General features: G+C 50.1%; 2 protein-coding genes across 12 annotated transcripts in view; one reads left to right on the plus strand and one right to left on the minus strand.

The window, feature by feature from the left end:
* Positions 1-1,156: 1,156 nt before the first annotated feature.
* On the minus strand, positions 1,157-14,469 carry STOML1 (stomatin like 1). Of its 6 annotated transcripts, none has more exons than XM_028100178.2 (7): positions 14,410-14,469; positions 10,741-10,847; positions 9,700-9,849; positions 9,189-9,392; positions 4,891-5,086; positions 4,264-4,476; positions 1,157-3,737 (listed from the first exon to the last, which is right to left on the minus strand). In XM_028100178.2, exons 1-7 carry the CDS (start codon positions 14,444-14,446, stop codon positions 3,544-3,546), a joined length of 1,101 nt encoding a protein of 366 aa, XP_027955979.1. In that variant the 5' UTR covers positions 14,447-14,469; the 3' UTR covers positions 1,157-3,543. The 6 variants fall into 6 exon arrangements, with proteins under 6 accessions (XP_027955979.1, XP_027955978.1, XP_027955977.1 ...); XM_028100177.2 differs by lacking the exon at positions 14,410-14,469 and adding an exon at positions 13,963-14,231; XM_028100176.2 differs by lacking the exon at positions 14,410-14,469 and adding an exon at positions 12,516-12,707 and having other exon boundaries at positions 4,264-4,473.
* A 222-nt stretch (positions 14,470-14,691) lies between these two features.
* Positions 14,692-27,917, plus strand: part of PML (PML nuclear body scaffold) — a 40,659-nt gene continuing 27,433 nt past the window's right edge. For 2 of the 6 annotated variants that reach the window (XM_028100335.2, XM_088024887.1), the window contains exons 1-2: positions 14,694-14,913; positions 16,945-17,411. In XM_028100335.2, coding sequence (XP_027956136.2) covers positions 14,779-14,913; positions 16,945-17,411 — 602 coding nt within the window. In that variant the 5' untranslated portion in view covers positions 14,694-14,778. Of the gene's footprint in view, positions 14,914-16,944; positions 17,412-27,917 lie in introns of all 6 variants that reach the window. The other 4 variants (XM_028100337.2, XM_088024888.1, XM_088024886.1 and 1 more) reach the window with 3 other exon arrangements.

Below are 27,917 nucleotides of genomic sequence, written 5' to 3' on the forward strand. Positions count from 1 at the left end.
TGTGAGTTGATGGAAATGTTCTGTATCTTGATTGTGTTGGCTGATGGTTACACGGTGTTCACATTTGTCAAAACACATCAAGCACTACATTTAAAATGAGTGCATTTCATTGTCATATGAGAAAAAAAGTAAAAAGTAAAAAAAAAAGTAAATGCTGGAGGAAGACAGCAAAAACCCTGTGCTTTGAAAATCCAAGTTAAAGAGCAATAAACAATTGGACAATAACGGTAAAAACCCTACACTGAGATGCAATTTTTCACTTACCAGACTGTCAAAAAATGCAAGTTTAATAACACCCTGTGTTGGCATGGCTGTGAGGAAAAGCACACTCTTAATCACTAATGATGGGAGTGTAAATTGGAATAACCCCTTAAAGAGGGAATTTGGGCAGTATTTGTTAAATTACAAATGCTTTAACCTAGCCATTTCTCTTCTGGAATTTTAACCTACAGGTAAGCTCAACCACAGGCAAAGTAGTGTATGTTAAAGTTATTACTATAGCATTGTTTGAAATAGCAAAAACCGCCAAATAATCTAAATGTCCATCAATGCAGACAGGTTAAATAAATTATGATACATCTGGGGCACCTGGGTGGCTCAGGTGGTTAAGCGACTGCCTTCGGCTCAGGTCATGATCCTGGAGTCCCGGGATCAAGTCCCGCATCGGGCTCCCCGCTCAGCAGGAAGTCTGCTTCTCCCTCTGACCCTCTTCCCTCTCATGCTATCTCTCATTCTCTCTCTCTCAAATAAGTAAATAAAATCTTTTAAAAATAAATAAATAAATAATGATACATCTGAACAACAGAAGCCTATGTAACTACAAAACGCAGTGGGAAAAGATCCTCAAGGTGTAATGTGAATAAAGCAAAATTATATTTGCTGTTTCCATTTGTATTTTAAAAAGTCCAGAGGATATATATTTGGATTTTCTTGTATATGCATAAAAAAAAAACTTCTGGAATAACCAACAAACTAGTATCAGTGGATACTTGTTTGGAGGAAGGTGTGGGAAATACGTGGATGAGTCAGGAGTATGAGGGACAATTTTAATAGTATCCCTTTTTAATCTTTAAAAAAAATTTGAAGGACGTGACTGTACTAGCTATTCAAAATTTACTTATTTTTTAAATAACATCAAAATAATACATTACACATGTCAATGTGAGCATTTTACTTATTATTCATAAGGTTGTCTCAAGGGAAAAAACAATATACAGCAAGCCTAGTTCAGTGCAGGCACGCACATGGTCCAGCGTTACACTATCCCCTCTCCCCCAAATCCACGTGCACACCCCCATACTTCAGGTTCCAGTTCCTGAAATCAGAGGTGCTCAGCTGCCTCTTCCAGCTGTTCCCCCCCCTCGCAGAGGGGACAGAGGGGCTGTCCCCTCTGTGGCATGCTTTGCCCCGTCTCTTTTCTTCTCTCATCACCCTGCCCTGTGGCTGCAAGGGCATAAGGGCATCACCTCCTCAGGGAAGCCTCCTACGATTGACACCCTCTCCCTCCCTCCCTACCGCTGTTAAGTGCCCCTTGCCTTCCCCAGCAGACTCCGAGGCCTTCTCAGTCCTCAAAGCCCAGGGGCCCTTGAACCTGTGGGCTCCCTTTCCTGGAGTGCTGGCCTCACCAAGGAATGAGTGGCCCTCAACACCGGGAATTAGTGGTAGGCCTTACTCCCCACCTATATAGACATTCAGAAGATTCAGTTTCCTGTAAACGTTTTGTCGATCTTCCCACGCCCACAAAAATAATCTGAGTTTCGATTTCTTCTAAGCTTTCATGAGGAAGATGTGGGGCTTTCCCATAAACTCCTGATACACTGCGTGCCGCCGTGGAGGAAGGAACAGCTCATATACGAAGCTCACAGTCTGGCAGGGAAGACAGGCACTGATGCAAGGAACGGTGACACAGGCAGTGGGGAATGGCGACAGCCCCAACGTAGAAGGGGGCTCAGTGGAGAGCGGAGGACCGTGCCCTACTAGGCCTTGAGGGTGGTGGGGGAGAGTGGCTGGTGGGGGCGGGAGGGACTGCAGGGAAGGGAGCCTCTGGCTGAGGGCAGAGCTGGTGGGGGCAGCTGGCCGGGGCTCTGACCCTCCAAGGTGGGGGCCCTGGAGCTGAAACCTGAACCCCAAGGCCACACAGTCCACACTAAGAGGACTTACCAGAGGAGGGAAAAGGCAAGCACTGGCAAGAGCAAAGGGGAAAACTAGATGGGGCCTGGTGCCAGGGGGCCTGGAGAAGCCCCAAGGGGAACAGCCTGGTGCCAGAGGACAAGGCTCTTTAGCAAAGGGGTGGTCCCGATTTCTGTGGGTTTCTTTTTTCACAAGCCTTTCCAGGAAGTGAGATTCATTTCTTAGGGCTGAAGAAGTAAAAGGCCCCTTCCCTGGGGTCCCTGGGGTTTGGGCTAGAGCACTGGAGCAGAAAGCTGGGCCGGGCTCCCAGGGCTGAAGCCCCCCTGGCCGGGCCTCCAGGCCCAGTTCCTTCTGTTTCCTTCCCCTCTGCTGGGGGAGAAACAGGGACCCCAGGGGGAAGACAGGGAGCTGACAGCAGCCCTGATTCCTCTGCTGAACGTGATCAGACCCCCCACCCTGCCCCTTGGGAGGGTGTCTGCAGGACCAGCCCGGACACACCCACACCCTCTCTTTCCTGGCGAACTTTTACCCCAAAGAGGAACAGAAGAGCCCACACCTGCCCCAGGGTCTCTGAAACCCTTGGCAGGAAGGGGAACTGTGGGTGATTCACATGCATATATTAAGGGTGTGTCAGCCTCCCAGCCCTCATCCTTGCCCGGTGGCAGTAAGGGCATGGCCTCGGGAACCCCCCAACCCACCCCCGTGCCCCCACTTCTCTTCAATACATTGTAAACAGCACATTTATTGGTGGTTTGCAAACCTCTGGTAAAAAGCACAGGAACAGGGCTCTCCTACATGCTGCCCTGGGCCCCAGCCCGTCAGGCATGCAAGACGGAGCTGGTAGATGAGTCAAGACATCTTCAGGAGCAGGGCCAGAGGTGGAGAAGGCCCCACACTCTTCCATCCCCCCTGCACACTGACTTGGGCCTAGACGACAACCAGGAAGGCAGGCCCAACTCGATCCCCGAATCCCTGCCCTGCAGTGACTCTCCTTGGTGGCTGCCTTCCTTCTCCCCCACTCACCCTCTCTGATCCCCACTTGAGCTGGGACCTGAGCCACATGCTTGGCTCCCTCACGCTGGGACCAAACCCGCTGCAGTCAGGCTGTTTCTGCGGGCCCTGCCTCTCCAGTCAGTTAGCCAGCAGAGTGGAGCAGGCCTGGCCCTCTTGTCATCACTGTGTGTACCCGGCTCAGGGCGGGGCAGTCAGCCAGGGACCAGGATGGGCAAAGGCTTGTCCATGTCTCCCAGCCTCTGGTGTCTGCCCAGTCTCTATTCATTGGCTCCTGGCTGAGCCTCGAACTTCTCAGGGCCTCAACAATCCAAGGTGTGGCACCAGTGCCTCCTCCTCCAAGATGCCCCCCTGGCTTGATGCCAGACTTGGGGCTGGGCTATGGACAGTCAGCCAAAGCTGCTACTTCAGGGCCCTGAGGACAGCCTCCAGCTTCATGGCCATGGCCAGGTCACCCTTCACCTTTAGCCGCCCACTCATGTAGGCCCCCAGGGGCCGCAGCTCCCTGCACAGAAAGGCCCGCAGGTCCGCTTCCGCCATCTCCACCACCACATCCGGGATGCCGTCAGGCACCCCGTGTCCTACCCTCCCGTGCCCTGTGGAGGGAAAGAAAAATTGAGCATTAGTAGGGGGGATGGCTATGCAGCAGGGGGAAGATCCGGTTAGCACGTCCCACTGGGAGGAGTGGAAAGTAATAGTTAAGTGTTCAGGTTCTATTTCCCTGAGTTCAAGTCTTATTGGCTGCGTGACCACTCCAGGCCTCAGTTTCCAAACTGGTGAAATGGGGAGGACGATCATCCCTGAATCAGAGACTCGCAGCGAGAAGCAGGTGAGCACTGCATGTGCTCAGCACAGAGCCTGGATGCAGCAGGCCTGCCCTGTGTGCGGGACTCTGGCTGTAGGGGGCTCAGCCGTCGGAGTCGTCCTGCTCAAGGGGACAGGGCAGGGAGACAAAGGCCCGGATTGTCATTGTCTGCACATGCTGTCGGAGCCCCTGACTGCTACGGGTTCCCTCTAAACTGTTGCAGGAGCAGAGAGCAGTTTTAAAAAGGACCACAGGGGTGGTGGGGTTGGCTACAAGCGACCTGGCTGGGAAGGCGGGGGCAGGGAAGGCAGGGGCACCTGTGGTGAGGTCGAGGAAGTAGATGCTCTGGGTACCACTGGGCAGGATGACATTGAACTGGTAGCAGGCCCCGACCTGGCTGACCAGGGCCTCCGACAGGAAGGGCTGCAGGGCAGTCAGCAGGCCCTCGGCCACGGGCTGCTTTGGGCTGGGCCCAGCACCAACGTGAGGGGCAGGCTGTTCAGCTTCGCTCACCATCTCCAAGGTGTCTGCTGGGGGTGGCCAACAGAGTTGGGGAAGGAAGCAGAGAGAAGAAAGTCAGTGTGCTGCCAAGGTCAGGCTCACTGTGACCTCTGCACGTCTCATGGCAGCTCCCTCTTATACGCCCTTCAGGCCTGAGTTCGACTTCCTCCTCGGCTAAGCAGCAGCCCTTCAGCTTTCACACTCTGGGTGCTGTCTCTTCCTCCCACGGAGGCTCCCAAAGGCCTCTACGCATTCAGACAGCTGGGCTCTTTTCACTGCCTCAGCTCCCGTCGGCTCTAGCAGTGGGGGAGGCCTGAGCAGCTGGGCAGGTGTGCACTGCTCAAAGGCGCTCAGCTAAGGGAACGGGGAGCAAAGCTGAGCATGCGCAGGACATGGAGCCAAGCACCCCGGGAGCACCTCCCCTTCTTCCCAGGGCTCCTCACCTGACCCTGGGGCTGAAGCACCTCCCGCCACGGAGGACAGGCCTCCTCCCAGGAAGCGGAGGGCCAGCTGCTGGAGGGTGCTGTCCAAGCTGGGCCCCGTTGGGCTGTCGTGGGGGGGCTGGAGCACGGCCTCCACTGCCAGCTCCACTCGGTCCACCTCCAGCCCCCACGCCCTGGTCACATCATTGATTTCCAGCTGGCAAACAACGTGCCGAGAAACGGAATTAAATCAAAAAGCCATTCTGGGAGCACCTTCTTCGGGCTGGAGGTGCCACAGCCCCCCTCCTGGGCCAGGCTCCCTCCTGGGGAGTGCAGAGGACAATATACAACCTAGCAGCTGGCGTGAGCAACTACGACCAGGCCTGACCCCTGGAGGTCCAGGGAGTGGGCAATGACACCAGGAGGAGTGGAGTCATCCCAGCCAAAGAGTAGAGCAAGAAGGAAGACTGCAGTGCTGTGATTTATAAGAACTAGGCATTTGGGGGCACCTGGGTGGCTCAGTCGTTAAGCGTCTGCCTTCGGCTCAGGTCATGATCCCAGGATCCTGGGATCGAGCCCGCATTGAGCCCCACATCGAGCCCCACATCGGGCTCCCTGCTCGGCGGGAAGCCTGCTTCTCCCTCTCGCACTCCCCCTGCTTATATTCCCTCTCTCGCTCTTTGTCAAATAAATAAATAAAATCTTTATAAAAAAAAAGAAATATGCATTTGATCATTTAACTGATAAAATATACTTCTATATATTTGTCTTTGTTCCTGACTCATAGCTCCTCCGACCCTTGGAATTGCTTGTGAGGAGAATGATAAAGGGGTCTTTTGTGATGGTAAGAAAGGTGATTTTTGGACCCCACTCAAGGGTGGGGGCTGGGTGCCAGAAGGACCAACTATGTGACTGGAGAATTGGAACTTTCAGTCCCACCCCAAACAATGACCAATGACTTGATCCTCAGTATGCAAAGAAGCCTCCATAAAATTCCTAGAAGGACTGGGTTCCAGAGCTTCCAGACCGGTGAATGCCAGAGAGAGGGGTGCCTGGGGAGTGCATGGAAGCTCTGTGCCCCTTCCCCCGACCTCACCCTGTGTGTCTCTTTGTCTGGCTGTTGATTCTTACCTTTTATCATATCCTTTAGTAAACTGGTAAGCATAAGTGTTTCCCAGAGTTCTGTGAGCTGCTCTAGCAAAAAAAACCCAGGGAAGTTGCTGGAACCCCCAATCTGGAGCTGGTTGGTCAGAAGCATAGGTAACAGCCTGGGGCTTGTGACTGACATCTTTAGTAAGGAATGGGGAGCAGTCTTGTGGGACTGAGACCTTAACCCATGGGATCTGATGCTGTCTCTGGGTAGACAGTGTCAGAATTGACTTGAATTCTCGGGATACCCTACTGGTGTCCAAAAATTGCGTGGTGTTGTGTGTGTGGAAACCCCCCTTTCACACACTGGAATTGGGTCTGGGAACCCCACAAGGACTTTTTCAGTCAATGGAAACAGCATGTACAAAAGCCCAGACAGAACCTGGAATGTCTGGGGAAGTGTGAGTAACCACGGTTCCATTTAGCTAGACCCTCAAGTGTGGGCTGGGAGACTGGAGACAGCTGAGGGCTCAGATGTGGGTGGCTCTGGCTCACTCGGATTTATTGGCACATGAGGAGCCTCGGAGAGGAGTTTAACAGGGGGGTGACAGCAGACTTGATTGTTAGGAAGATCCTCCTGGCTGCTCTGTGGACACTGGATTGAAGGGGGCTGAGGGTGGAGACATGGAGACCGCGTGGGCCATTGTTTCAAAGTGCAAGCAGAAATGAGGCAGGTCTGGTGTCAGAAAGAGAGGTGGCTGTGAGGCCAAGATAAGCAGAGGACAGAGCACAACTCTGTCAACTCTATTAAGCTACAGCAAGACACCAGGGAAACAAGCAGTAAGTGTGGTGGCCGCCTGGCTGTGCAGTGACGGACGGCGGAGAGGGGCTGGCTTTCTGGTGTGGGCTCCTGCACGGATCGTGAGCACAAAGGGACACACACACTTGGGGGTGGCTAGAGGAAGGAAGAGGACTTTTTTTTTAACATAATCAGCTCGAGGTGTCTATGCAACAGCAACTGTCCACCAGGCGGTTGGATAAATGGGGTCGAGGTCACAGGAGTGGGGCTGGAGCAGAGGGTTGTAAACAATCAGTGTCCAGAGGCAGCACGAAGCCTGGCCGGATGAGCCCTCCCGGGCGGTCCCAGGCAAAAAGAGGCCATTGATGGAAACTTGGAAACTGAAGGGCAGGAGAGCAAGGAGTAACCAGGAGTGATCTGGGAGGAGGAAAAGCCGGAGCGGAATAACGGAAGCCAAGGGAAGCAGAGGATCCGAGAGAGGGAGGGGGAGGGGGGTGCACAGAGTCAGAGGCTCCCACTAGGTGAAGCAAGCATAGGATTGAGAAGAGCGGGGAGCTAGCAGGAGGGAGGTCATGCTGCTGTCTTAGGAGTCTGGAGGAAGCCTAGACTGAGGACAGGGGTGGGCAGGGCCAGGGAGAGGCGGGGAGAGGTGGGGGAGAGCTGTCAGGGGCTGGGGGTGCAGAGAGAGCCTGCGCCCACGCCCACACAGGAAGGAGCGGAAGGAGGACTAACAGAGCAAGAGCTGAGCCCCAAACCCAGAGCACTGCCCACGCAGGGAGCGCAGGGAGGAGCCTCAGAGGAAGCACCGCCTGCAGTGAGGCGGGGGAAAGAGCGCAGATGGCAAGGAGGTTGAAGGGGTGACGCTGGAGGAGCTGAAACGGTTCCTGTCCTGGAGTGTTTGCCCCCCCCCCCCCCCGGAGGAAGAGGCCAGGCTGCAGCAGGGGGACGTGGTGTGGGGTGAGCAGTGAACGGAAGCAATAGGCCTGGGGGAAGAGTAAGCAGCTAAGGAGGGTCCAGCAAGGGAGAGTGCGGAGTGTGTGTCCCTCCAGGGAAGCGAAGGCAGAAAAGGGAGTGAGAATGAGAAATGTACGCCTGCCCCTGGCTCCTGGGAGGCGGGCTGGCATTCCCGAGACTTCGTTGTAACCATAGGCACTGACCCCACTCTACCAGGAGCCAATTCCATCTGGGCAACAGGCCCTAAGTGACTAACATCCTGGTGTGGGACCGACTTCCCCCAAACTGTCTCTCTCAGTTCTGTTGCACAACATGCCTGGTGTTCTGGTTTCTTCCCTGACCAGCCCCTTACAGTAATAAGGCTGAGATCAGCTTTCTCCTCTGAAAAGTACACTAAAATGGAATGTAGTTTCATAAATAAAAGCAGTTACCAATTTGTTATCAATTGTAGAAGATGGAGTGCTGGATTGAGGGGTGGGGGGGGTGGGAGGGCAGGTGATCTGCCTCTGGGCCAGCTCTGCCCTTGACCATGGTTCTTGGGGGGTGACAAATAACTTCTGAGCCCTCAGTTTCCTCCCTCCAAAATAAAACAATATCGGCCCTCTCGCAGCAAAATGTAAAGTGGATACACGTGGGCAGTGAAAGGACTTGTAAACTCTAAAACGCTCAGCACGTGAGAGCGAGCGTCACGAGCACACTACCCTCTCCTCAGCAGTTTCCCCCACGGGGTTGGTTCACTTCCGGAGGGGACTGGGACCTCCGGCACTGGCATTACCCCACCCCGCCCGTCCTCGAACCCCAGGTCCCCAGGGGAAAACAGAGCCAAGGGGACTAAGGGGAAACCTCACTCAGGTCCACCAGGACACGGGAGAAAGCCCAAGGGGAGCATGGGGAGCAGGGGACAGGCTGCCTCAGGTGACACATGCCACATTTCCACCCTATCCTGTCACAGAAGGGATGCAAGGGGAATTCTGGTGTAATTACTCACACATGGAGAGGCAGGAAAAAGGTCTAAATGCCCTTGTGTCACTTTGTTCTGTTCTAAACAAGGAACACAAAGCCCCCAAGATGCACATGCTGCCCTGTGGAGCACGGAATTCCCCAGAAGGTGACTGTGCCAGGAGGGCCCCTGCTCCTTTCACCCACCCGCCTGCCTGTGAGGCCCAGCGTTGTCATGGCAACGCCTGCAGAGCAGTGAAGGGTGAAACCCCAGCAGTTAGGCAGGGCCCCAGAATCTAGGTCAGGCCACTCCTCTCTCAGGGCCCCTGTGCCTCTCCAAGACAGGCTTGCCCAAGACCACTATGGGCTGCACCCATCTTCTGTTCCTCAGTCCCACCCAGACCGCAGCCTCCTCCAAGGTTGGAACATATGGTAAACTGAGGCCCAGAGCAATCTGGTGCTTTGCTCAAAGTGCCCTGGCAGGCAGAGCCAAGCCCAGGACCCACCACTGACCTCTACCACGTGAGGAGCTGCCTACCAGGAGCTGGTCGCTGATCTTGAGCTTCTCCATCTGGATCTCCCGCAGAGGCCTCTTGAGCAGGGCCTTGGTCATGGCGTTCTGGGCCGTCATGCGCGTGGCCATGTTCAGGTCCTTCACAGTCATCACAGACAGTACCGGATCCCAGATGCGGAACTGGACATCGGCCCCCACGGACAGCACAGCCCCATCCTTAGAGGCCAACTGTTGGGGAAGGTCGTGAAAGAGGAGACACTCAAGGGGCTGGTGCTGTAGGGAGGTCAGGCCCACCAAGACCACCTAGCTTGACCCACCCTCCTGGTACCTAGCTCCTCAAGGGGAAAATCATGTCCCCAAGTGCATGTCATTAGGTACACTGAGCAAGGATGTCCTACCAGCCTCCATCCTCAACTTTCTGGTTTCTTCTGCCACCCTACCCCTGAGGGCTACTCATACACCAAGGTACTGGCTCCCACAATCACTCTGCACAAGCCCCCACTCCCTCTGTCTGGGGAGCTGAAAAGTTCCTCACCTTGCAGGGAGGGACACTGAAAGCTCGTGTCCTCAAATCCACCCGCTGAAAGGAGTCAATGAAGGGCAAGAGTAGAACCATGCCAGGCCCTTGAGGGGTGCGGATCCGGCCCAGTCGAAACACGATCATCCGCTCATAGGTGGGCACAATCTGTTCATGAGGGTAAGGGAAAGGGATAAAGTACTGGGCCTAGGCTGACAATGGCATCTGCTCAGGTACCCCCCACCCCTCTCTCTCCTTTGCCTTGGTCAGTGTCAGCTATCCTTAGACCTTTTTAGAAGAGAAAACCAAGGCTCTGAGAGGTTAAATGATGTGCTCAAAAATCACACAGCCCGAGTGAAACAGGCAAGAATTGAATGCAGTTCTGAATGCAGTTCCAACCCCAAGCAAAGGACTTTGCCAACTTTAGAAGTAAATAGGTCCAAATTGAGAAATGAAGGCCCAGAGAGGGTGACTTGCCCAAGGTCACACAGTATTTGTTTCAGTGGCACTTTTAGGACTAGGATTTAGTACGTTCTAAAGACTTCCTTCTAGACCACACCAAACCCAAAGGCTTTCTAGAAAGTTGACTGTTGCCGAGGGCAACACAAAGGGCAAGGCCTGCCTGGGCTTTCACCTTCACTGCAGCTCTCAGATATGATCCTTAAGTATAGCTCAAGGCTTTCCCCTCTGCACCAGCCCTTGCTAAAAACCAGGCCTGAATTCCTATTATTCATTACCTGCTGGGCCAAGTGGAGTAGTTTTCAGTTCAAATTTTAGCCTAACCCAAAGAAAGGAAGGTGTGGCAAAGATATCTGTGTGCACCTTAAAGCCAGTGTCCAGACCCCAGGACTTGGGAGTTTGGGAAGGCTTGTTTACCACTCACTGGCTCCCAGTATGACTTTGGGGAAAACTGAGCCTGTTTCCTCATCTAAAAGATATGAATGAACAATCCTCGACCGGCCCATTTCATTGGGTGTGATAATGTGATATTTAGGGGAAGGGGACAGAGGATGGAGAGTGGGGCCCAATCCCCCTAGAGTCTGACCCAGCCAGCCTTACCTTCAAGGCGAACCAGCCAGAAATGGGAAAGGTGATCAGCAGCAGCAAGAACCCCAGGAAACTGATGAGGCTGTGGCAGAAGTAGGAGGGCCAGCTCTGAGGTGCATCTGGGGACAAGAGAGCAGAGGCAGTCAAGGAACGCCAACTGGTTCTGGCAGGACAGCAGCAAGCTGAGTGAAGTTGGTCAAGTGCACCTTTTGCCCACCTCCCCCTTCGGCGGCTCGTCCTCTGAGGGCTCTCTGTTGCCTCCTTACCTAATTCCTGTCTTTAGCCAGATGCTAGTTAAGCATGTTCCCTCCTCCCGCACATCAAAACTAACCTGCCTCAAGTCCCACCTCCACAGGGCCAAGTCTCTGCTAGGCAACAGCCATTAGATTTGAGAAGCCAATCCATGTGATGCTCTCCTTGCCGGGTATCTGGATCAAGTCTCTTGTCTGATATATAGTGCCTCCCAGGTATGAGAGCCAGGAGCACCCGGGCATCGGTAAACACTGTGCTGGGTTGAACTGAATGCTGGTGGCAGAACACATTCCTCCTCTACCATCACCCCCAGAAGTGTGCTTTCAGGGCATCCTTTTGGAGATAATGCCTTAGCCTAAAGTGATAAAGCATTAATGGCTCACTAGGAACCAGTGAGGGCGAAGATGTTCTTCCCTAGCTCACAACTCACCCCCCCTTTAAATGCCCTAAGGACTATCAAATTCAAGTAAAACTTGAAGTGGCTTGGGGTAGGAGATGGGAACTAGGAAGATGAGGCTCATCTGAGACAGAGGTCCTGGCCCCTGGAGAACCAAGAGCCCAGGATGAAAGTGGAGCTTAGAAAGCCCCAGAATCTAGCATGGTTATCATCCTCTGCTCTCTTTCCCCTCCCAAGCCTGGGGAGGAAGTAGACAGGAGTTTTTGCTCGGTCCTCCCAGGAACTCCATGCCCTCTGGGCTCTCCAAGCCTCAGGACATTTCCTGTCTGGCTCTGACCCCTGTGGCCCCTGCAGGAAAGGAAGCCTTGGAGAGGGTCAGCTGTCATTACAGGAAGGTCAGGAGAGACCAAATCCTCCAGAGGTTGCTTGTCAGACTGAGGCATGTGGGATCTGGCACGGGGACCAAGGGAATTCCTCAAGGCTCTGAAGCAAGAGACGACCAAAGCTGACAAAACAGGCAGCTGAGGGCCTGGCCATATCCACCAGGAAACAGGCAGATGCTTAAGCTTCAGGCACCTAGAAGTACTCCTAGGATGAAGATTCTGCCATTTCTCTGTGGCCAAGCGCCCTTAGAGAGGTGGTGACCTCCCATGCCTAGACTCTGGGTTCTTTCTGGTCAAAATGAGAATTTGAGGGGTCTCCTGCATGGCCCAATCGGTGAATCTGCCGACTGTAGGTTTCTGCTCAGGTTGTGATCTCACTCCCTGAAATCTGGCCCCATCTGCTTGAGATTCTCTCCCTCTGTCCCTCCACCCACCCTCCCTCCCTCTCTCTCAAATAAATAAACCTTTAAAATGGGAATTTGAAATCCGTTCCCAGGCTTAAAGGGCTGATACGAGCCGAGAGGAGAAATGAGGGGATGAGGCCTGTTAGAAGACGAGAGAGCTCCGGGCCAGGAGCCCAGTAGCCCTAGGGAGGGCAGATGAGCGCTAGCATCCCAACGCCGGGTCCAGGCCCTTCTCTACATCGTAGCCACTCTCGGTGCCTCCTCTTAGAATGCGAGGGCGCCAGACCAGCTGACTCCTGAGGGTACCAGCCGGTCCCCGCCCCGGGTCCGCTGTGCTGGGCGGCCACTCACCGGCCCCCGGCCCCACGCCGCCCTGCTCCGGGGACAAGCAGCCCTTCTGCGAGCCCAGGAAGCCGAAGCTCGACTGCTGGAAACGGTCAAAGTCCCCCAGGGGCAGCGCCCGGTACCCGGACCTGCCGAGCATGGCTCTTGACAGGGGCGCGGCGAGGCCGGGACACAGAGGCCGGCCGCTACCCGACGCGCCCCCGCCGGCCGCCGCTTCCGGTCTCACTGGCCACGGGCGCAGGAGGCGGCGGCTAGCCGGGCCGGCTCCCGCCATCCCACAGCGCCCCCTGCGCGGGGAGGACCGAGCCCGCAGGAGTCGTGCCTCCCTGCTCTGCGGGGCCTTGGAAAAAGAGCTGGATGGCAAAGTGAGCTTTGTGAGTGGGTTTTCAGGAATCGAATTTCCTCCACAATCAAGGAAATGCTACCAGCCTTCTCAGCACTCCCGCTGCAAACTCACACACTGGGGTGGGAGTGTCGGGATGTCTTATCTAGAATTAGGGTTTCCCCAGGGCACTGTCCGCAAATTATTCCTCCTTGTGTCCCCACAGCCCCACAGAATGGATCTCAATACTTATTTGTTGAATGAACCCGCAGTCAGCCTCACTGTGGTCAAGGTGGGGCGGGAGGGCCTGAACTTTGGCACAAAAAGATTAATTTTCATGTGCAGACCTCAGGGAGCACAGCAGAGTGAGGAAGGAGGCAATAGCACAGAGCATCCCTGAGCAGGCCCTCCAGAGTATCACAAAGGTCCAGAAACAGCACACCCCTTGATCCAGAGGTAACTTGACCTAGAGGTAACTTGCCTCTCCATGGCTTGAGAAAATCTAAATGCAAATGGTAAATTTACTCTGAGAAGCATTGATTTTCAACATGGAGTTGGGGCAGGGTGTCTTTCAAAGTGAGCAAAGAAATTAATAAAGCTTTCCTTGTCTCAGCCACATGCCAGCCCTGCCTCCTCAGACCCATAACACCCCCAGGTGTGACTCTTCCAGGTCCCTTCTGCAGGGGCTGCTCAGCATCTTTGGCTTTTCCTAGTTTGATGGCCTGATTCTAAAGCCCTAAGGGTACTGATCAGGCTGGAGGATAGGGTAAGGCTCCTCAGGCCTCACACAGTCCTGGCAAGTTGGCTCTCCCTGCCATTCCCTTCCCCCACACAACCCAGACGATAAGCTTTATAAGAGCAAGGTCCCATCACCATCCCTAGTCTGCTCCAAGCCAGAACTGAGCTCAGAATTGTACCCGGGAGTTAGCACAGTGGTCGGGATGGTTTGCTGTTTGAAGCCAGGGCCTTTGGCCCGGTGAAGCTGCCTGGAGTTGTGCTTTCTCCCCTCACCAGCTGGGAGCTGACATGCTTCTCCTTTGGCCAAGAGCTAACTTGCTCTCTCCTCACTGTCTTCATACCTGCTCACCAGCTCTCCCCCTTCCCTCCCTAACCCCTCTGCCTCCGACTCACCAGCCTCTCCAACTGTCACCCAAGGCATCGTCTTGCTCCTCATCTCCACTCAGTGTCCTCCCAGTGTCTCTGACTCAGATCCCTCCTCTGCATCCCACAGCCATTGTCCTGGACCAGGCTACCTGTCCTAGGTTGTCAGAGTGACCGTCCCAGCATGCATGTTGGGTCATGTTTCTGGGTTCTAAACTCATTCTCTGTCACCCACAGAACTGTTCCATCTCCTTAGCCCTGATCCCGCTCATGGGTCCCCTCTTAGATCTGAAAATAACGAAAACTAGTTCCTAAACAGACTCTCCTGTTTCAAACCTCCAGGCCTTTGCACACGCTGGTCCAAACGCGCCCCGCCCCGCCCCACCCCAAGTTCCTTCAAGTCCAGGCTGAGGATCTCCTTTCCAGCCAATCCCTCTACTGTGTGAAAACCTCTGGGTAACTGCTCTTCCATTAGACCTGGAGTTCTTCCAAAGCAGGGCCACCTGTGGCTCATCTCTGTGGCCGGGCTCAAAGCCGAGGGCGGCCGCTGCCTCCCTCCCGCTCTGCTCCGCCACGGTCCCTTTACCCCCAGGTCAGCTGAGCGTCCTGTCTCCTCCCAATCCTCCCTCCGGCTCTGGGCGTGTCTTCAAAGCCCACCGCCGTCCTCTCCGCCCCTAGAACCGCCCCTCCGCTCTGTCTCACTTCCTCTCGGGAGGCGGGCCCTGAGCGGGCACCGCCCCTTTCGCACGGGCTGGGCCGACTCTGGCGTCTGGCGCCCATCTCTCGTTCCGCTTCCCCTCCCGCCTCTCAAGCTCAAAACCAAGAATCGAAACTGTGCTGTGATCCATGCAGCAGGAGCCTGAGCCCGCCCGATCTCCGGGTCCCCAGCAAGACCCCGCACTGCCCCACACGCCCACCATGCCTCCCCCGGAGTCCGTCTCCGAAGGCCATCAGCCCAGCCCCAGCCACAGCCCTGCGGAGGTACTACTGGGTTTGGGGAGATGGGATTTAGGCTTTGTTGATTTGCTACGGTGCGGGGAGAGGTGGGAAGGGAGAGGGTAACTTGACCAAGTACCTTAAAGAGTGACACAGAGAGAAAACCAGACATTGGGTCCTGACCCTCTTGGCTGGGGTAGAGAGGGGTACGTGAGAGTAGAAAAGGGCAACAGGATGGGTTAGGGGAGCCTCTCCCAGCTGGGATTCTCCACGAACAAGGGGCAGGACGCTGAGGGTCCGTGACACTTGGGACTGGACTCTACTGTCCGTCCTGGCGACTCGTCCCCTAAACCCTTGCCTCAGATGAAGGTGCACAGATTAGGGAGAATGGCGGGAGTAGCCCTATTGCGCAGGCCTGGAGCCAGGGGGATGTCCCAGGTGTGGAAAACCAAAACCCAAGTTCCCAGATCAGAAGGTGGGAAACTGGCCCAGATGAGAGAAGTGCCTTGGCTAAGGCCTCAGAGCTCCTGTGGTGGTTTCTCCACTAGGATACCTCCAGGATCCTTCTCTTGGAACACCCTGCGTGCCCAGCCCCCCACCCCTCCCCGCTTTGACCACAAGGGCTTACTAGGTCCTCCTCCTGGAAGCTTGCCTCAGTCAGCTCCCGGAAAACTCCCCAGCTGCCCTCCTCCCGCAAAGGAATTACTTACATCACTTGCTCGATGTTTTCCCAGGCCCTTTGGCTTCCCTTCACGAAAGCACCATCTTGCAGTAACTTTTATTATTTGCATTATTAGAACTAGGATTTATTAAGTTCATAATTAGAACTAATTATGAACACTCCTTCCAGGTACTGTATTAAGCACTTTTTTTTTTGCTATAAAATATCCATAACATAAAACTTACCCTTACCATGTTTTTAAAGATTTTATTTTTTGTAAGTAATCTCTACTCCCAATGTGGGGCTCGAACTTCCTGAGATCAAGAGTTGCATGCTCCACTCACTGAGCCTGCCAGGCCCCCAAAAACTTAACCATTTTTAAGTGTACATGTCAGTGGCATTAACTGTATTCACAAGGTTGGGTAACCGTCACCACCATCTATTTCCGGAATTTTTTTTATCACCCCCAACAGAAACTGTACTCCTAGGCGGTAGCTCCTTATTACCGCCTTGTCCCAGCTCCTGGTAACCTCCAAACTACTTTCTGTGGATTTGCCTAGTCGAGATTTCATATAAGCGGACCATGCAATATTTATCCTTTTGTGTTTGGCTTATTTTGCTTAGCATAAATGTCTTCAAGGTTCTCATAGCATGTATGAGAATGCCCTTCCTTTTCATTTTATTTATTCATTCATTCATTCATTTATTCATTTATTTATTTATTGGTAAAGACTTTATTTTTAAGTAACCTATACCCAACGTGGGGGTTGAACTCACAAGCCCGAGATCAAGAATCACATGCTCCACCAGCTGAGCCAATCAGGCCCCCTTCCTTCCTTTTTAAAGCTGAATGATATTCCATTGCACGTGTAGACCACTTTTGTTTATCCATTCATCTACTGATGGACACTTGGGTTATTTCTACTTTTGGCTATTGTGCATAACAGTGCTATGAACATGGGTGTACAAGTATCTGTTTGGGTACTTGTTTTCCATTATTTTGGGAAATATATATCTAGGAATGAAATTGCTGGGTTATATGGTAGTCCTGTGTTTAACTTTTTGAGGAGCCACCAAACCACATTAAGCACTTTATATGATATTATATGAGATACACTTAATGGATCTCCTTTCTAAACTGAGTCCCATGAAGGCGGGGATTTATCTTATCCATCCATGGATCTTAGGGCCTAATACTCTGTCTTATGGGAAGTTGATGCTACATTGTGGAGTGAGAGCAGGAAGGCCTGAGTAAGTGGGGGAGTGTGGTCCTGGTAAGCCTGGGTTTTGTATCATCCAAGGACTGCGCGGAATGGAATACTGGAGTCCCACTCCAGCCTCCAGCCACAGGAGCGGGTCTGATGGGTGGGAGCTCCTGGATTTCAGGCCTCACCCCCACCTCTCTGGTCCCCCAGCAAGCCATGGAGGAGGAGTTCCAGTTCCTGCGCTGCCAGGGCTGCCAGGTAGAAGCCAAGTGCCCCAAGCTGCTGCCTTGTCTGCACACGCTATGCTCAGGATGCCTGGAGGTGCCGGGCATGCGGTGCCCGATCTGCCAGGCACCCGGGCCCCTAGGCACTGACTCGCTGGCCGTGGATAACATCTTCTTCGAGAGTCTACAGCGGCGCCTGTCAGTGTACAGGCAGATCGTGGACGCGCAGGCCATTTGCGCCCGCTGCAAAGAACCTGCGGACTTCTGGTGTTTCGAGTGCGAGCGGCTCCTCTGTGCCAAGTGCTTCGAGGCGCACCAGTGGTTCCTCAAGCACGAGGCCCGGCCCCTGGCGGAGCTCCGCAGCCAGTCGGTGCGGGAATTCCTAGACGGCACGCGCAAGTCCAACAACATCTTCTGCTCCAACCCCAACCACCACACCCCTATGCTGACGAGGTGAGCCCGCCGGCCCGGGGTGGGGTGGCACATCCGAGAGCCGGGTAGAAGGTGCAGGGAGCAGAGATCCAAAGAGTCATGCAGCTGGGAACGTGGGATAAGGAGCTTCAAGGGTCTTGCAATTCAGAGTGTGGTCCGCAGACCGGCAGCATCTGGGGCCGGGACCACGGTTTATGTTATCTCCTGCAAATGGATAGTAATCCTAAACAGTTTCCCCCTGTAATAAATAATGCTGCAGAATCATCTTTATGCACTTATCCAATCATTTCTTCAGGGTAAATTTTGGAAATGGCATTGCAATTCAGGGGTATGAAAATTTTACACTTTGATACATGTTACCAAACTGCCCTTTAGAAAGTCTTACAGTGGAATTTTCCATGTCCTGGCCATGGAATGTGGGTATATGGTTAGATTCTCAATGAGATGCAGGTAGTTTCTGTCTGAAAAGTCAAAACCATAACACCGTAGTATCTTGGAATGCCTATATGAAAAAAAAAACAATTGAATCCAGTTAAAATTATTTTTATTAAACAGCACAGGATTTTAATTCAAAATTTTTGATAGTACAATTGTATGGTTCAAAAAATTACACAATTTATAAAGAGAGGGGGCAAAGTCTCCATTTCACTCTGTCCCCATCTGCTTAATTCCTACCACTTCTCCCTCCCCCCATCCATCCACAGTTCACCGTTGTTACCAGTTTTGAATGTCTCCAGAGTTTCTTTGTGAATATATGCACAGGTAGGGGTATATAGTCTTATAAATTCTAATTTTCCCCCTTTTTAGCCAAAAAGGGAGCATACGTACATGAACTCTTCCTGCTCTCAATAGATTACTCTTGTAAGATTCTTAGCAGTGCTGTTTGGGGATCTGCGTAGCTAACGTATTCTTTGCCCCTTGGGGACACACTCAGAACTGTACTACTGCTAAAACTCAGTGTGGCTTGCTTCCTGTGGCTTGCTTCCGGCTGGGACTTTTACGACCTGCTCTACCAGAATGACTTTCTGGCAGATTCCTCAACAGACAGACATTAGAATTTGGATTTTCTTGTTTGTTTATTTTTTTAAGATTTTATTTATTTATTTGACAGAGAGAGAGATAGCGAGAGCAGGAACACAAGCAGGGGGAGTGGGAGAGGGAGAAGCAGGCTTCTCGCCGAGCAGGGAGCCTGATGTGGGACTCGATCCCAGGACCCTAGGATCATGACCTGAGCTGAAGGCGGACACTTAACGACTGAGCCACCCAGGCGCCCTGGATTTTCCTGTTTGCTGTTAAGATTCAGATTTAGTGGCTTTTTTTTTTCTTTTTTTAAAGATTTTATTTATTCGACAGAGAGAGACACAGCGAGAGAGGGAACACAAGCAGGGGGAGAGGGAGAGGGAGAAGCAGGCTCCCAAGGAGCAGGGAGCCCGATGCGGGGCTCGGTCATGACCTGAGCCGAAGGCAGATGCTTAACGACTGAGCCACCCAAGTGCCCCTGGATTTAGTGGCTTTTTAGATGTTTATTGGCCATTGTTTTTTTTTTCTTCATTTGTGAATTGCCTATTTAGGTCCTTCGCCTGTTTGGTTTTTTTTCTTCAAGAAATCAGTCTCTAATTTCAAGAGCCAACAGTCCAAACATTTTCTCCTGTTGACCTTTGTCATTGCATTTCCTATGAGGGATTGTGTTTAAGTGTTTCGTTTTATAGAATCCAGTTCATCAGTCTCTTCCTGTATGCTATCCTGCTTCGATCATGCTAGGAAAGATTTTTTTTCCCCAGGCCAGTGTTAAAAATATTTTTCTTATATTCTGTTTTAACAATCTCATGGTTTTATGTTTATAATTGAATCTTTAATTCATATGGAATTTATTTTTCTTTGTGGTATAAAGTAGGATTCCTCACTTTGCTTTTCTCTCCAAATTGAAAGCTGGTTCTCTCAACAACTTTTATTGGATAATCCACTCTAGCCTTCATCTCAAATGCCCTTTTCATCCTGTACTAAATGCCCAAGTAATCACGGGTATGTTTGTAAATATCTGTTCTGTGCTGATGATCTGACTATTCCTACGCTAATCCTTACTGCCATACGAATTCCCAAGGGCAAATTCCCATTCTTCTTCAGAAGTGCTTTTGCTTTTATGGTCTTAGAGTTGATGCAATTTCAGAACTTACATATTCATTGGAATTTTGATTGAAAATATATAAAATGTGGGGAGAGTTGACCTCATCTCTGATTATATCTTTTGAGTTTTATAGTTTTATGGACATACCTCTTGAACTTTTTAATTATAGTTAAATTTATAATATTTAATGACCCTGTGAGTAAAACCTTTTCCATTACCGTTTCTAGCTGGTTATCATTAACATCCTCTAATCCTCCTAATTTATTGTATCAGCCATCTGATTGAGCTCTTTTATTCTTGTAAGTTTTTCCAATTGATTCTTTTGGATTTTCTAGGTAAACAAATCATGTCATCTGCAAATAATAAAGACTTTTTTTCTCTCCAGGATTTACACATATTACCTCCTTGTAGCTTTGTTTTGTTAGCTAGGACCGTCAGAACAATATTGAAGAGTGAGAGAAAGTGGTTAGAAAAGGCAACTTTAAAAAAAAGAAAAGAAAAGAAGACAATTTTATCTTATTCCTAGCTTTCATGAGAGTTTTTCTTATTTACTCTGCTGTTTATTATTGGCTTCCTTAGGTAACTACAAAATCACATTCAGAAAGTTGCCTCCCACTTCTAGCATAAGAGTTTTTTTGTGGCTGCTATTTTGTTTTATTTTTAACTCAGGAATGGGTGTTCTTTGGGATTCTGTGAAGGTGTCCTTTTACCTTTCAGTGTGATGAATTATATAGCAGTGTTTCTTTATGTTGAGCCATTTTTTGAATTCCCAGGAGGAAAAACCCTATTTGGTCCTGATATACTATTATTTTAATTCATAACTAGAGTCCATTCAACCCGGTTTTATCTAGGCTATTGTCTATATTTATAAATGTGATTGATTTTTATGAATACATATGATTTCTTTCAAGGTTTTTGACCCATTTTATACTAATATCTTTCCATGAATTTGTAAGCTTTTTTGAACATGGTATATATACACACACACACACACACACACACACAAACACAAATTGCTTAGCACAGTGCCTGGTACATATTAAATACTGAGTCAACGTTAAATTCCTATTCCTATAATTTCTTTGCTCTCCTCTAGAACAGCTAAAGAACACATGTAGTTCGGGTTTATAGAAGTTTCTTGAAAAACTATCTGAAACTGATACTTTTTTTGAAGAGTAGATTTTCTCCCTGGTATTGGTCTGTTATGGGTCTTGAGTCAGATTTTCTGGAAAATTTTCCAGTTCATCCTGAGTTCTTAAAAATCCCCTTTATACCTATAATGATGTCCCCTTTCTTATTTCTAAACAAGATGTTAGTAGCTTACAAGTGGTTTGATGTAGGGGTTGGGGTGGGTTTCTCTCTAGGTACGATGGGCAAGGCTGGTCCAGCCAAGAGGGCAGGATTCCAGTCCCTTGAGCATTGTGAATGGCTTCAAAAACCTGACCATATTGCCTAAAACTCATGCACAGAGGGGCTTCTGGGTGGCTCAGTTGGTTGAGCATCCGACTCTTGGTTTTGGCTCAGGTCATGATCTTGGGATCGTGGGCTTGAGGCCCACATAGGGCTCTGTGCTCAAGGTGAATTCTACCTGGCATTCTCGCTCTCCTTTTCCCTCTGCCCCTCCCCCACCTCCCACCCCCCCCCACCCACGCTTGCACACTCTCTCTCTCACTAAGTAAAAAAATAAAACACATTTTTTTTTTAAATCATACACAGACACTCACAATTCACATTGTTTCAGTTTGCCAGTGGTTACTGGACACCCTCAACTTCTATTTTCTGCACAAAACTTCAGTGCCATAAATAACCCACAGCTTTCTTCAGGTCATGATGCAGTAATAAACCACTCCATCCTTTGACGCTGGGCTGATTTAGGACTCGGCTGGGGAGCAGCACCAGAGGTGGCTTTAGACTTAGAACTCAGCCTGGCGGTGTCTGCCTTGGGGCCACTGGCATTGATCGCCACTTCCATGGAGTACGTTTTTCCAGCCTACTTCCTCCTATGTGGCAGGCTGTCCACTAGGCACTAGGGGATAACTAGGAACAGATACAGGCCTGGTGCTCTGTGAGGTCACTGTCTGGTAGAAGAACCAGATCTGCAACTAACCGTCAAGGCTGTAAAGTGCCAACAGGAAACCTGCTCACGCTGAGCTTGGGTAGTTTCACACCGTCCTCTACCTCTGTCCCCGCTCGGCACAGGGCTGACCCGCTGTCTGTGCTCTGTCACTTGTTAAGGGCAGGAGGAGCGCAGGTGCAAAAGCGAGTCGTCTTAGAAAAGGCATTGGCTGGGGAAGGCAGCTTCCAAGAGGGTGTCACATTTAGCCTGATGTGTAAGAAAGGAGAAATGGCATCAGGGGCGGGGTGGGGTGGGCCAGGCAGCAGCTACAAAGGCAGAAGCACTAGTCTGCTGCATTTCAGGAATTGCAAGTAAAGAGATGGCTGAAGGCAGGGGCCGAAAGGGGGAGCTGGAGTAAGACACGGTGGGGGGGGGGGTTGCTTGGAGTTAGGACTCTATCCTATCATTCTGAGAACAAACGTTCTCAGCTTGCTTCTTTTTCATGCAGTCCTTGTTTTACCAGTGAATGGCCTATGGAACATAACTTTGACGGGGACCCAAGGAGGGGCTCTGTTGGAAGCCACTGGTGGGTGTTAAGGCGGAGGGTGGGAGGATCAGATTCTCTCTCTGCACTGTGGTTCTGTGAAGTGGGTAAATTTGGGAGACCGGAGGCCAGTATGTTTGTTTGGCTGCATGCTTATTTACATTTCACCCCATTCCACAAAGAATTTGAGGAGATTGACCACCATACTCTTGGGTATATGTACCCAGCAGAGACTGAAGCAAAGAATCTGCACCAGAGAAAAGGGAGCCCCATTACGAGACGGAGGCTATGGTCCAGGTGGGGGTGAGGCCTGCAAGAATACAGAGATGGAAGGCTGAGGAAAAGGCCCAAATCTCACACTCCCAGGGCCTGCCTGACCTGGAGGTCAAGGTGGCTGCCAGCCTATTTGGGAGTGCTGGGGAGTGCCTTCCACCCAAGAGTATTATGGGTCTAGGACAGCAGGTGGCGCTGAGACCCATATCTGGGTGTCAGATCCCAAAGCTTGGCGATGTGGATGGCTTCAAAAACCTGACCATATTGCCTAAAAATCATACACAGAGGGGCTTCTGGGTGGCTCAGTTGGTTGAGCGTCTAACTCTTGGTTTTGGCTCAGGTTGTGATCTTGGGGTTTTGGGCTTGAGCCCTACATAGAGCTCTGTGCTCAAGGTGGATTCTGCCTGGGATGGGGTAAGGAAATTAGTCCAGGGCCATCAAAGCTTTGTAGCCAGAAAGCATTTGAATTAGTTGAGTGGAAAAAAACAAAAGACCTATTAATCCAGTTTGAAAGGTGTGATGAGATCATAACCTGGGGCTAGAGTTCCCAAGACCGGAAGTTGGCGTGATTCACAAGAGGTCAGGGAGAAGCAGGCTGGACAGCCCAGGGGGAGGTTCAGGGCAGAGGCAGACAGCATGCAGTGGCGGAGCTGGTAGCAAGGAAGGGCTGCTAACTGAGAAGAGAATGGAAAAGACATCCTGATGGGGCCACTGAGGGTCAGGGCTCAGGGGAGGAAGGCCACATACCACAGGTACCAACCCTAAGGAGCCCCCCTGAGCTTATGAACCAAGCAAGTGCCTCCTGAAAGTTTGCACTGCAGGTGTCTGGCTGGCCTCCTCGTCCCGGCCTTACTGGGGCCTTCCCGGTGCCCTCTGTGGAAGTTACCAGTAAATTACCTCTCCCTGGGGATTGATGATCTTACTGGGATTGAGAGCTGGCCCAGGAGCACCACATGGACGGGAGGAAGGCTACTGCCAGAGTTAGGGCACAGTCAAATAATCCATTTCTACTTTGCTATGAACTCACCCAGGGGACTTGTTTTCATCGCCAAGAGCAACTGCTTTTAATTTCCTGGTGGCAGGTGGGGGGGGGTGGGGTGTGGAGCTCCAAGGTAGATTTGGTTGAATGCGTGGCTAAAGGGCCATGAGAGCTGTACATTGAGGAGTGTCGAGGAGTGTCGTCTGTATGAGTTACAACTGAAACAAATGTGTAAATCAGTAACAGATTTGTATCTCGTGGCTTAAGCAAAAATGAATGACTGGCTTCTGTAAGAAGTGAATGGAACACTACATCAAAAACTAATGATGTAATGTATGGTGATTAATATAACATAATAATAAAAAAAATTAAAAAAAAAAAAGAAGTGAATAAGGTTGTGGCTGGCTTCTGACCCTACTTGATTAGTTATTCAAACTGTGGCACCAGGCCCTATTTTCTCTGTATTTCTTGGGACGTGGCTTTCCTCCAGGTCAGCTCCATTCACAGAAGGCTTTCTCCCTATTGCTTGCCAGATGATTACAGCAGCTCCAAAGGCCCTTGTATGCACCGTCATCCTCAAATCCAGCGGGAAGGAGCAAGAATCTCTTCCCGAACTCTAAGCCTAGTCTGAGTGTGTTTCTGATTGGGTCAGCCACCTGTCTGTGCAGGGGACAGGTTTGAAGCCAGCCTCAAGTGAAGCTCCCCAACCCCTTGGCACCTGGGCAGTCCCTTTCCAACAGAAAACTTTCCCTTTCCCTATGTGGACAGAGAATGGGTTCTTCTGGTTGGAGTTAATACAAATATTGTTAATATAACAGTACTTTCCTGTCTTTTGAGCTGTTTTTCCTGGATTGTCATCTTAATTCTCATACCTTCTTGAAAGATTATTGAGGAACAGAGAACCGTTCCCACTGGAGAAATGAGGCAAGAGGCCAGTGCATTGATGGGAGCTAACCCAAATAGGGGATCTTGTCCGAGCCAAGGCCCAAATGGGTGCACAGGTTCCTGACCGCAAACTATGTGTACATTTCCTGGCACTGCTGTGGCCTCTACATTCAGGCAGGACTCAACTCACAACCAGGCTGAAGTGCAAAAAAGGATTCTGCAAGTTGCTTGTTTAGAACTCAAGAGTGTTTTTTCCCTCAGAAGTGGATTAGTGAAAGGAACCATGCTATTTAAGCAATAATAAATTTAATTTCCCTTGACTTTAACAAAAGCAAAAGATACTGATGTAAAATTGGACTAACTAAACTTGAAAGAAATATTTCTTCATCCTAAAATGTTTCCTAAAATATCTAAGAGTAAGCAAAAACAAAAAACAAAACAAAACAAAACAAAAACTATTGCTAATACATTAAAAGGTTAGAGTCATTATATTTGTTTTTAATGAAACCCTTCCATTTTAGACAGTAGTAATGGAGTCTCTGCTGAAGAAGATCAGGATGGCCCACTCCCATCTACCTATGTCGGTTCTATGTTAAGATGGCTCTCATGCATGGCCCTGGCCCTTGTACTTTGGCATTCTTTCTTGCAAATTCTTTGTTTTGATTCAGCTCTTAATTGGATGGATGTTGTCACTAAGCAGTCTAAATTCCTAGAGCCTCTTGGTATTGAAAATGTCTATCAGTTGCTGTTCTACTTGAATGATACCTTCGCTCGGTATAATATACCTGGGTCACAATGTTGCCTGTAGAATTTTCTAGACTGCTGCATTGTCTTCCAGCATCAAATGTTCATGAGGAGAGGCCTGAGACCAAATTTATTTGCTTTTTCTGTCTTGATACCTAAAGACATTTTCATTCTTGAAGTTTATTAATTTAACCAAACTGTCTTGGTGTTGAGCATTTTGTATCAAATTATTCTGGAACCTGGCAGGCTTCTTCAATCTAAAAATTCTGTTTATTTCAGAGGGCCTGGGTGGCTCAGTCGGTTAAGCATCTGACTCTTCATTTCAGTTCAGGTCATGATCTCAGGGTGGAGAGATCAAGCCCCACGTCAGGCTCCGAATCAGCATGGAGTCTGCTTGGGATTCTTTCCCCCTTCCCTTTCCCTCTGCTCCTCTCCCTGCTCGTGCATCACTCTCTCTCTCTCCCTCTCTCTCTCTCTCAAATTAATAAATAAAATCTTAGAAAACAAAATAATAATAATAATAAAAGTGTTTTTATTTCAGTGAAATTTTCTTACTCTTTTTGCCTCTTCCTTTTCCTCCTCATTTTCCTCTATCACCATTAGTATTACAATTTTTAGTCTGTTATTTCCAGGTTTTTCCAATTAATAATCTTAACAGTATTACTATAATTTGGGGGGAACTGATTTATTTAATGATCATTGAATGAGTAATGAGGATCAGAACCCAAGTATACGTTCAGAGTTACATAAAATCATTTTGTACACATTGTGATAAAAGTACTTGAGACTATCAAAATTGTTTGCTGCACATAAGGAGTTACTGCCTGTTTTCTATTTTACCAGATTCTATTAACATTTAATGATTAACTTTAGTCTTTGAACAAATTCCTGCTTTGGCATCTTTTACAATTTGGATTTGTTCTCCCAAAGCTGTTGGAGTTGGAAAAGTATTTCAGGATTGGTATGGCTAAGTAGAAGAGCTGCCTTGTTATACCATATGCCACCTAACTAATACAGTGTTAAGTTATTGTTAACGTAATCATCAGATAACGTTTCTCTCACTCATGGCTTTAATTAATCAATTGTTGTAGCTTTCCATCTCCTTTACTGAAATTAGATCGGATATAAGTATGTATTTATTTATTTGTGAGAGAGTGAGCACTCGTGAGAGAGTGTGTGCATGCGGGGAGGGGGGCAGAGGAAGAGGCTGAGCCCAATGGCAGGGCTAGATCTCACTACCTTGAGACCATGATCTGAGCCGAAACCAAGCATTGGATGCCCAACTGACTAAGCCACCCAGGCACCCCAGATTAGATCAGATTTAAATAGTTTGACGATCACTGTACTTGTCTATGTGATAAACCTTTGTCTTGCAACATTTCCTGGCACATAAATTCCTGTTTCATCAATGTTCACTAGTATTCAATACTGTATAATTGTACTGCATTGTTATAAAACTCAGTGAATTCCCCCAAGTTATCTTAACAGTGTTCCAACAATTAAATCTCCTTTATTAACATATAACTCATGTGATGCTTTAAAAGTGTCTTGCACTTGATACTGTTTTGACTGTACTTGTGAGGGGCATCACTGTGGTCATCTCAGTGTTTGATGATCATCACATTTTAGAAATACCATGTTGGTGGCACTGGGAAGGGTTGATTGGAGCGACCAGAGGCAGGGAGGCCTTAGGGGACAGCGCAAAGGAGGTAAGTTGAGACTGAGGCAAGAACAAAGGTGGTAGCAATGGCAACTGATGGGACAAATTTAGGAACCGGGATTCGACCTTTACAGCTAGCGCCTTTATATCCTAGTGCCATGCCTGCCTATTGTTGGTGTTTAATTATCTTTTTTTTTAAGTAAATGAAAGGAATCAACAAGAATTAATGATGAGCTGTTGAAGTGGGGGGGGCAGTCCCCTTGGTCTCTGGCTTGAGTGGCCTTTCAATGGTAGTGCTGTTCGCTGCCATAAGTAGGGCAGTGATGTGGCCTCTCAGAACACTGTCCACCGTGGCTACGCCAGCCGTCTGACTTGGGAGCAGGGACTGCCTAGAAACAAGTAGGGAAGGAAAAGCACAGACTTCCTCTTCGTCATTCTTGGGTGTGGGATCTGCATAAGACGCTAGTGTGAAACAGACAAGGCTTTCTCCTCTCACCTTCTCTTGCTGCTGCTTTTCTAGGACCTTCCTCTCCGAGCCCTCAGGTTCTCCTGTCTCTGCCACCACCTTCTCATCCCATGAATGGTTGGAGGAGGGGAGGTCATCAGGAATAAGGCTTTCACTCTCAGTATCCCAGGCTCCGCAATTACTCAGCTCCTCTCCGGGCTTCAGAAATCTTTCCTCAGCTCTGTTCCCCAGCAGAGCGCAGGAAACCAGCCTGATTAAATGCATTCATACTCCTGTGTGAATGACTGATGGGTCTCTTTACTTGCCCTCTAGCTAATCATTTGAGTCTCCAAAGGAGGCTGCTCCTTTTCCTACTCCACCAAAGTGAAAGCTCCCCGCCACTCTAGTGGAGGGAGGGTGGTAGAGGAGGGAGTTTTTCAGTTGCCATTCAGCAAAGCCGGGCCCTGCCCTGGAGTCCTGCTCTGGGGCCAGCTCTCCTCCACAGGTCCCATTTTCACAGGATTTTTGCTTCCTGCAGTTCCGAGCTCCCCTGTTTCCTAGAACCACAGAAGTGGCATGCCACTCTGGTCTTGGCGGGAGGTGTGGCTGCACTGGGGTGGCCTGACCACAGTGGGCCTCAGTGTGATGTTTCCTCACTGTTTGGGGTTGAGAGGTTCATGCACCAATAGAAGGGCTGTTCCTGCCATGTGTACATGGGTAGTTAATGCCTCCCCTTCTTTCATGGTTCCAGAATGTCCAGTGTGGACCTGGCACCGTGCAGGTGACCTCACATACACCAGCCCATCTTTGTCCTTG

This window comes from Eumetopias jubatus, unplaced genomic scaffold (genome assembly GCF_037043125.1).
Source record: "Eumetopias jubatus isolate StellerSeaLion01/CBP00866 unplaced genomic scaffold, mEumJub1_p1.0 scaffold_7, whole genome shotgun sequence".
NCBI lineage: Eukaryota > Metazoa > Chordata > Mammalia > Carnivora > Otariidae > Eumetopias > Eumetopias jubatus.

Bases quoted from the DNA above. Each gene is read 5' to 3' on its own strand.
- STOML1 (XM_028100175.2), bottom strand. From the start codon at position 12,648: ATGCTCGGCAGGTCCGGGTACCGGGCGCTGCCCCTGGGGGACTTTGAC. The intron at 10,848-12,515 runs GTGAGTGGCCGC...TCTTGTCCCCAG, and splicing joins CGGCGTGGGGCCGGGGGCCG to ATGCACCTCAGAGCTGGCCC. The intron at 9,393-9,699 runs GTGAGGAACTTT...CTTCCCCAACAG, and splicing joins TCAGTGTCCCTCCCTGCAAG to TTGGCCTCTAAGGATGGGGC.